This window comes from Bombus impatiens, unplaced genomic scaffold, assembly GCF_000188095.3.
Source record: "Bombus impatiens unplaced genomic scaffold, BIMP_2.2 scf_0321, whole genome shotgun sequence".
Taxonomy (NCBI): domain Eukaryota; kingdom Metazoa; phylum Arthropoda; class Insecta; order Hymenoptera; family Apidae; genus Bombus; species Bombus impatiens.
In genome coordinates this window covers 776,095-785,897 of record NT_176740.1, presented here as the reverse complement: position 1 = coordinate 785,897, position 9,803 = coordinate 776,095, and the positions used below count along the sequence as shown (strand labels likewise).

Genomic DNA, 9,803 nt, shown 5'->3' with positions numbered 1-9,803 from the left:
GGCGGGCGTCCGTGGCACCGGCGCCGAGTGCAGGAAGTTCGCGCCGAACATATTCAACAAGAGCAAGTGCAGCAGCTGCTTCAAGCAGAAGGAGGAGCACAGCGCGGAGGCTCTGGAATGCAACAGGGTGAGTTTTGCTTGATGGACTCTCTGTCTCCCTTCCTTTCTCTCTCTTTCTTCTTCCCTGCGTGCGCCTTTTCTTCTCTCTTGCTCGCTATCTACCCTTCTCTGTCTGTATTCTTTGTCTCACTCTAACGTATAGTTGCGTATGTATCTCTATCTCGTTTTTACTCACGCGTGCGTACTCGGTCCATCGCGAGCGGCATTTTCTCTTTCTTGCTCGCCCTCGAATTCCTTGCCGTGATCGGGACCAGCCAGAAGGACGAAGGTCCTGACGTTCGAGATGTCGATGTTATGTAAGATGAGCGTGCACGGTGAACACGATTAGTCCGCGGAACGAACCAACGGTTTTCAACTCAGACACCCGTGTAGCTTCTCTTTTCAGGCTTTCGTCGCGCCGATGTAGCGGTTCGTTCGTCATGATTAGACCGTCGATGTTTTTGCGTTTCGGAGATATTTCAAGATGCAAAAATGTACAGAAGATATATAATTAAAGTACAATGAGTAAAGTATAATATGCAGGGGTGTGTTGCGTTTTGTAAGAAACCGCGCGTTAACGAATCGTATAGGTTATACCAGTTCCGGTATACAAAATCTGTAGATGTTCTATAATTATCTGTGTGTAATTATTTACGAAGATTACCTACATTTTTAAAAGATTTAGAATAGTATGAAGGATCGGTAGATGTTCTATAACTATTATGACGTTGATGTATACAAAAATGTAGATTTTCAGATGATTCACAATTATTTATCTATTCATATTTTATTTATATTTCTCAAGTATCATATCGCGTACGTGTAATTGTATATTTTCCATTATCGTTATACCACTGTTTTATCAGCAAACAGTCCATTTATATCACGTGCATTCATTAATTCCTGTACGGTTTATCCATTGAAGTGATAAATCGCAGGAACAATGAAAAATAGGGTTATAGAGGGTTATAGAGATTATAACGTTTTATAGACAGTCCATTTTACTCGTTATAACATTAAATGAGCGAAATAAATGTCTTCTCTTATGTTCATAAAAATATTGATTCGCATAAATATCCAGCCATGAAACTATATGAATATATGTATATATATACACACGATTCGTTTATCGCAATTCCATGCGCGTCGTCTCGCAATTATAATCTGTATTTGGTATTAGAATATAGCCAGAGTGTGAGAATGCCGGAGTTGGACTTATTATCGTTATAATCGAAATCTATTTCTGGTAAATGGAAAAACGCACGGTACGTTTGATTCGCCGTAGAGTTAAAAAGAAAGGAAAAAAAAGAGTGAAATATAAGTGGAATTCAAGGTTGACGCAGATAGATGGAAGAAATTGCTATTGGCGGAGGCGTTGAGGGCTTTTCAAGGTTAATCTCGATCAATCCGATCAAGTCGTTCAAAATGTATCTTTTAAATAGACCGAAGGCCTCAAGAATATCAACGTTCTTGTATCTTTCTCTAAAAAATGAAGTTTTTTTGGATCCTCGAAATTATTCCTCCCCCCAACCTCTTTTCCATCCGTTTTTCTACTAAAATTTTTCGAATCCTCGAGATTATCTCCTTCCTCGTTCTTTTTCTCTTTATTTTTCGAAGTCGTGGCTGTTTCGATTGAATCGTAATAGTAATTTACAAACGAATGCGCGAAAAAGTAGCATCGCCACGGGCTCCGGGACATAAATACGTGGCACGCGGTACAAGTTAGGAGACGTTAAAAGAAGAAGAACAGGAATCTTTATAGTACGGTTTTCTTCCTTTTGCCTGTGGTTTTTATTTACAACGGGGCCCGGTACGGTCGTCGATGAGCAAAATTGCCTCGTAAAAGCGGGGCCCTCGAGGGGGGTGAGGGTGGGCCGCAGAATAAAAGCGTTAAAAATCAATTGACGCTGCGGATCGTACGGTACCGTACTCGAAACGCCAGCATAGGAACACCGTTCAAGTTTTAGGACACCTACAGCTTTCGCGCGAAACGCGACAATTAACCTAAAGCATAACGAAACGATTAATCGATCAGAATTTTGTATTCGCGCGAGGCTACGATTCAACGCATGTAGGCAAGTGCGAAAGTACAATATTTGAACACTTGTAGACACCTTTTAAGAAATATGGAGAAGTTTATACAAAGTCTGAATCTGTATCGTAAAATCGTTTATCATACGCGTGAAATTAATTAAGCGTAAATACTTACGATAGAAATAATACGAGCGTCAAAATTGGCGAACACAGCGATGAAAAGATGCTACAGATGCGAGCAAGAACTTGGTTACGTCGAATTAAAGAGATCGTTGTTACAAGAGTGTTACAACTTATGTTCGACGTTTCAAACGAGATGACAATTCCTAGACGATTTGATAATTTTCGTAAAAATACGTATGAACGTGTCATATGTTAAGAACAGTCGTCTGTTTAAAATCTGTTCGATAAGACGACGTTTATTGTCTTTTTTTCTTTTTTTTTTTTTGTTTCGTTTCTGGTTCTCTCGATTCTCCAGAGTTTCTTCCATTCTCCACGATTATCCGTTTTTCTGTTGCTCTCGAGTATCTCTCTGGTTGGTTTTTACACAGCAATCGATTCCAGAAGAGAAAAGGGGACTTTGAATAGGTATAAACGCTTTTTGCGGTATACGGTATAGAGAAACATATCCATAGCCGATACGATGAATGACGAGCGGCGTTTCTGGTTTCCGCTAATGACGCCAGGAAAATTGCACGCCGCATGAAACGCGCTGCATAATATATTGATTTTACCTACGGATGTTTCCATTGGGAAATGTTTGCGAAACTTTGTATCGATGTCAGAGCTGCGTAATTTATTTCGTTTATGTCGCGTGACGCGCGTGCATATTAATTTTCAATATGCATACGAACATTGAAATATAGGAAATTGAAAATATAGGAGATTTAGCTCTGAAATATAACCGCTTGCCCCTCTATCTTATCTCATTTGCATATTTTGTGTTTACGAAAGAGACTTCTTAAAATTCGCGCAATATCATTTCCTCGCTATTTCTTTCACATAGATTCTACGATTACACGAAACGTAGTATTATTAACGTAGTATTATAAACTTTGGTCGTTAACGGTTTAATTAATGAATTATCGTACAAAGAGACTCGAGTCTCGTTATATCGCATGGCCAAAAACCCGAACGAGTAGAATAAAATGTAAAGAAGAGGTGGGTGGTCGTAAAATTCGTACGGCATCTTGCGACGAGATTCTTGAAAAGCTGTTCTTCTGTTTCCAAGAAAGAAAATAGAATTGGAAGAAGAGCGAGGGTGGTCGTGAAATTCTCGCGATCTATGAGCTTCTCGAGGAGAAAGGGAAAGATCACGAATCTATTGCCCTTTTACGCTTTTTTCGGCCAGAGGCCAGGACAATTTCGTACACGTACAATGGGACACGTCGCCCGTGCCGAGGCCGTTGCAAATTTCGGAATGTCGGCAGCCTTGCGACCTGTTCTCGGTGCATTCCAGCCGTCTTCTCGCGGCACCCCAACAGCACAGGCCCTTTCGAGAGTTGTTGGCTTGTCGGCTTTCGCCTGGATGCGGTATCTCTGTATCGGTTTATTCTCCACCTCTTCGCCTCTCTGTCTCGCCGATCTGCACAGGTTTCTTGGCTTCTTTCTTTCTTCCTCTGTCTCTCTACTTCTCGCTGTTGTCCCCCATATAAACCGCAAATAACGAATGCATACGCAATCCAACCTTTCTTTGCCCCTTGGTCGCACGGTTCTTCGTCTCGCGGCTCGTAATTTGACGAGGAGAGTCTCGAATCGAAGGAATTTGACCTTTTACAACGTTTCTCGCGGCGGCCCTCTCCCGGATCGTTTCTACGAGTTACGACTATCGCGGAAGTGCAAGCTGATTGCGTGAATATCTGTAAAACGCGTGTTCCACACCGATTCCACGTAGGTCTTAAAGGTTAGAGGATCGGGCAGTTCGAAGATCGGGCAATCGTTGGCGAATGAATTTTTATCGATCACGATCGATATATCTTCCAGTTAAATTACGGCAGTTTCTATGTTTCTTTTTTATATGGGGTATAAGACATCGATAGAAAGTTGCTGTTTGTGCGAATTTAGATTTTTACGAACGCAACCAACGAGGATTCGTTTCGTTCATTAGATACTACGAGAAGTACTCTGCGTTGTATTAGGTTGTGCGAAAAATATTTTTCTTTCGCAAACGTGTTTTTTACGACGGTGTTTTTTACATCTTCATACAAACGTGAAACCAAGTGTGTGAAATGTCGCGGTGTTTATCTCAACAGAAGAAAATGGATCGTACGCAATTGGACAAAATAATATAAAACAAAAAACGTTGCGCGTCTATTATTTCTTCATAAAACGAAAGAAACGGAGAATCTAATATGTTCGTGTACGCTTTTACTCTCTTAAGTTTTTTATAAATGCATAATATTCGCGATCGAATCGTCGTTATTTCCTCCACAGCGTGGATCAGACGTTCAACGACTGGAAATAGAAAAATGTGACTCTTCGTTAACTACTTTGAACTGTGTGATCCATTCTGTTTAATTGGATCCTCGATGTTGTGTTCTCATTGTCAATTTCAATTCATTAAGTTCGACCGTGTTGTCCTTACGGTGACGTTGTAACTTCGACGATGCTCGAAGTCATCCTGTCGACAAGGAAATGTTCCGATGCTCGTCATCGATTCCCCTTCACGTTTAATTATATCATAACGATGAACACGCAACAAAAGATCCTTTCGATAATCAATCCCATAGACCTAAATAATTTCCACTGTCAATCTCGTTGACTGTTCAAAAGCGAAGCAAGAAAATCTCATTGAATTTCCACGAATTTGCCTAAACGCTGCACCGCGTTGTTACACCACTTGGAACGTTCAGTTACGAAGGAAACACAAAGAAGTCTCTCACGATTTCTCTAAATATTCGCTCGATAGACAACAACGTTATACTCAAATATCGACTCTAAAACGAGGAAATATCTCTGGAAATTTCGTCTCGCGATCGGACGATCCCCAAAAGCTAAAGGAACTGGAGTTTCGACTCGGATCCATCGAATCGCCTAACGGAGATCGCGGTTTAACCGCGTTTAATTATGACTTTTCGCGCGGTTCGTGGCTCGATACGCGGTTTAATTCCTGTAATCAGCGGCTTCCCGTTCGTCCGAGGATTCTGGGTTCGCGAACGTGAGAAAGTGATGAAAAGTAGCCGGCTGCTCGGTATCGAACGAGAAGAGAGTCAGGCTACGAGATCGACGAAGGATTCTTCGAGTTGCGTACGAAGTCCGTTGTTGTTTCTGGACAAGAAAAAGATAGAAAGAGAGAAAGGCTGAGAGATGGATAAGGAGCCCGGGGGCCGCGTTGTTCACGACCAACCATTATCGGTCCGTGGCTCCGTATTTTCTGTCCGATTACTTCTTCGTGAGCGCCTCGGTAAGTGGCCTTCGAGAAATAATTTCCTCTGGGGTTTCGTGGCCATTCTCGAGTCCCTGAAATTTTGATCCGGTGAAACGATTTCGAGATGCCTTACGGTACCATTCCCTCGTCTCTTTCTCTCTTTCGTTCTCCGTTGTTGTTGCTGGTGCACGCGTTATCCGCACGAGCCTGCAGATGCGTGCACATATTTCTGTTTTCGCTATCGATTATGTTAAGCTCAGGCGAACACGCGTCCACGATTCATCGTGAAACCTTTCTTTTCCTACGTCTTAATTTCGAAATATTTGTATACCTTAGGCAGCGGATAATCGTGGATTTCGCTTTTAAATTCTTCCGTCGAAAGAGAAAACACTCCACAGAGATATAATTTGGGAATTTATCGCCAGTAGTTTGAATTTTCTTGCGTCCAGTCTGCGTAAGACGACCTTTCGCCAATGTCGTCTTCGTTCTCCAGTATTTTTATCCTAAGAGAAGCAAGGACCAGCGAATTTCTTATTTAAATTCTTCTATAGAAAGAGATATTTCGAGGGAACTTTTGCACTTGGTATAAACTCGGTTTTCTTTCTTAGCAGAGAAAGTTGCTTGGTGCAAGTTTAATCTGGAATATATTTGGCAAATCACGTACTTGTTATTGTATGTATATTTGAGGAAGCGCAAGCACGAGGTAGTCGAAGCAACGAAAGCACTTTGTTATCAGAAGTTTATCCGCGTATCGATACATCGTCGTAGTCTTATCGATTCGGAACGAAACCAGGCAAGCTTGGGATCAGAAAGATATATCGTTCTGCCATTGGTTACCTTCATACGTACGTTGTTTCATTTGTTTCCAATGCGCATCATTGTGCTGTGGTATTCGCTTAATTAAGGGTGTTCGTGATTAGCGAGTAATTTCTGATTCTTCGATTCGCTGGCAATTAAGGTGCGTTATTGCGCAACTATCCTTAACAATTTGCTTCCCGGTGAAATCAGCCCGTTTTGATAACGGGACACGAGTGTCGGACTCGAGTGTCGATACGGACTCGCCAACATTACGAAATTGCGAATTTTCCCTACAATTCGTTTCTTTTCACATCTTTATCGAGCGACGAGTAAACTTTCATACAACGATTCTACCAACGATTTATGGATAAAGTAGCTTTTCCGATTCTTTTCCGATATAAATGTTCGCGTGCCAGCAGCTTTTAAAAAGGGTGAAACATTTTAACGGTTAAATACATTTTTCTATATTTCACCAAATTAACGTTTACCTTTGTAATAGAGTTTTTTGAGTCACGAAGAACTCTAGTATAGTCTAAGAAACTATACTAAAAGTAAATTACGATAATATCGATGAATAATTCATGTGACTCTAGCGAACTCTTTAATTAAGGTGAAGTTTCCTCGATAAAAATTAACAGATTTGCAGGGGAAATTGCAGAATTCCACAAGCATTTTCTCAAACGTCCCTTCGCTCACGATCTTCGATTTAAAGCCAAACGAAAGAAGATCTAATCTGCTCATTAGCAAAAGTTCAGCTTCACTTCCACCGTGTTGTATCTTCCCTCGATACAATTTATAATTCGATGATTATCTGTAGGTACTAGCGCGTATACAGCGGTGCGCGATGTCGATAACGTTCGCGATCTCTGCGTGCCAACCTGGCATAAATTTCATCGGTTTAAAAAGGGCTGTCGTTTTCGCCCAAGTCACGACAAATTATTGATGATCTTATGGACAGGCAATAGAGATCGTTATCGAGAGCTCGCTTCACAGAAAGGTCGTGTCGTGCAACACGACATCGCAAAAACCTTCAAATACCTGTTCGCGTTGTGTTCACCGGGAAGAAATGGCCACGGTTTTCAAGCGGACACGGCCCTCGCGGGGAACATAGAACGGTCCTGGTCTCTTCTTGCGTTCTCGCCGCTCTTCGACACACGTTCAATCCTCCATCGTTGTATATCAAAACATAAATCTTTTCTCTGGATCCCACGCGCCGTGGATAAAAAACTACACAGGCTCGCGAAATTACTCGAACATTCGTAGACATATTTTTACGAATTACGCTAGGAATTATTTTACGAATCGTTTCGAAATCTCATTGATACCGTTATGACGGGCTCGATTATCACGATTACATTGGTCAATCTTGAAATGAAACTGAAAATACGTATAGAAATTACAAGATAGTTGCACGTGCACCTTGTTGAAGGTACGGAATTTGTTCAAGAACCTTGCACGTACAATGTTGCGCGTATAATTGAAAATTAAGCGAAGATACAAAGTACGTAGAGATGTAAGTTAATAACGAGAAACGTAGGTAAATCGATACTGTACGAACTTTATTTTTGTAAAGTGTATGCTAACTTTGGGTAACTAACGCTGTATCATCTGGCGATACACTGAAATATCGAAGACACCAGCCGAAGAACTCGTAGAACCATCGTAATCGAAACTCTCCGATAATCTATTTAAGCTTTAAAATACCAAATAGAAAAAGCTTGAAACACGCAAGGATCGACAGCATCACGCAAGGATCGTGTTAAGAGAAAAGTTGGCGCGAGGATGCGAAACTCGTACGATGCTCGTAGCGATATGGCGCCGCTTTAAAGGGCATCAGTATGCAGAAGGTCGTCGTGGCAAGAATTTTGGGCTCGCCGTCGCGTCCACGTACAAGTTTTGTCTCACCCGCGTTATTCTCGTGTCGCGCGTTTGTGGGACAAAATTTCTACGGACCAGTCGAGCGTAACCTGTCCATTGTTAGCCGCATATATTTACTTTGCTTACGACGCCGGCCATAAGCGAAGTACTGTTATGTCCGGTGGTGCTCGTATGACGTATCGCCCAACCGATCTTGATATTTCTTTCTCGCCTTACGAAACGACGATCTCGCGGCACTTTCGGCGATGTTATTCATCCCCGTTAAATTGCCACTTATCCAACACCACGGTTTTCGTCCACGATCGTTTCCCCATTAAACGAAATACAGCGTGACACGCGAAATACCGTTGCTACCGTCTCGCGAGTTTCAAGCAACCGAACTTAAGGGGTCAAGGGACGTTCCTGGATACGCTTGATTATAGATATTTCGCGGATGTTTGCGTAGTTTCATATTTTTGCAAAAATAGGCAACAGGTCGAGCGGTTCGCCACGAGTACGTTGTATCTTTTTCCTGAGAGTCGCGATAGGTCGGAATATTAATTGCTCCGTAAGATCTAGTTTTTGCAAAATATTAGATTTTTTCTGCCAGCGTTACGTAAATCAGCGTTCGCATCGTTGAAAACTTTTCAGTCCGTGAAATTAGTCGATAAACACGCACGGTGGATTTCTAGATTAGGTTTAGGCAAGTTTAGTTATCGTTATAAACGGTTGGGTCGTGTGAAAAAATGATAAAATCGAGCGATTAAGAACGACAACTTTGTGAACGATTAGTCGAGGTTTATTCGTACTACGACGTAGAGACTGTAAATGTAAGTTAGCCTTTCCATGTTATATTTTCTGGCGAGTAAACGGTGCTGGATTCTTCGGTCTCTTCAGATTTCACGCTTAGTTTATAAGTTATCATTTTTGTGATCCTTCCTAATGAATACGCTAAATGACTCACTTGTCAATTTACAAAAAGTACTTAATGTGCTGCCTATAACAGCATCAGGCATAAGAAGAAGTCTTCGTTCGCTGTATCATAGTATATCGTTTAGTATCATTTTCTTTCCTGAATCTCGGTATCATCTTCCTATCATCTTCTTCACGTAACTCCATCACAAAGTAGATCTCTACTACTTCTTTCTGCTTCATGAACATCAATGTTTCTTGCGTCGTCGAAATGCTTCTTCCTTCGTCTTCGTTACGATCGCCATCTTCGCAAACCATATGTAAACATTAAGCTTTGTAACTGGATCTTAAAGATTGCATTTTTACCATTCGACCGCTACCAAGCTCAACCTACAACTATAAGTAGCTATAAGTGACAACTTATTGATTTGAACGCGTGGAAACCCGAATAAGTTAACGCGTATTCGTGCAGTTTTTCCGGGACACGAGCCGAAGAGAGATGGAGCAGTGGATCGTTATGAATCGAGCGTGTCGCGATCGTTGATCTCGATCCGCGGCCGGTGGCTGGCGACAAAAAGATCGCCGCAGAAAATCGTAAAGACACGGGGGCATCCAGTTGTAACGGTATACCGTACGCAACAGCCAGGTCTCGGAGAAAGAGAAAGAGGAAAAGAGGAGATCGCTGGGGCAGACGTGGCGACGACGCTCAAACGAAAGCTCTCCTCTTCTCGTGGCT

At 41.9% G+C, this 9,803-nt stretch overlaps 1 protein-coding gene across 4 annotated transcripts in view; it reads left to right on the top strand.

The window, feature by feature from the left end:
• Positions 1-9,803, top strand: part of LOC100747526 (protein outspread) — a 216,490-nt gene that overhangs the window by 1,118 nt on the left and 205,569 nt on the right. For all 4 annotated transcript variants that reach the window (XM_024367622.2, XM_003489422.4, XM_024367623.2 and 1 more), the window contains exon 2: positions 1-127. In XM_024367622.2, the coding sequence (XP_024223390.1) occupies positions 1-127 (127 nt within the window). The remainder of the gene's footprint in view (positions 128-9,803) is intronic.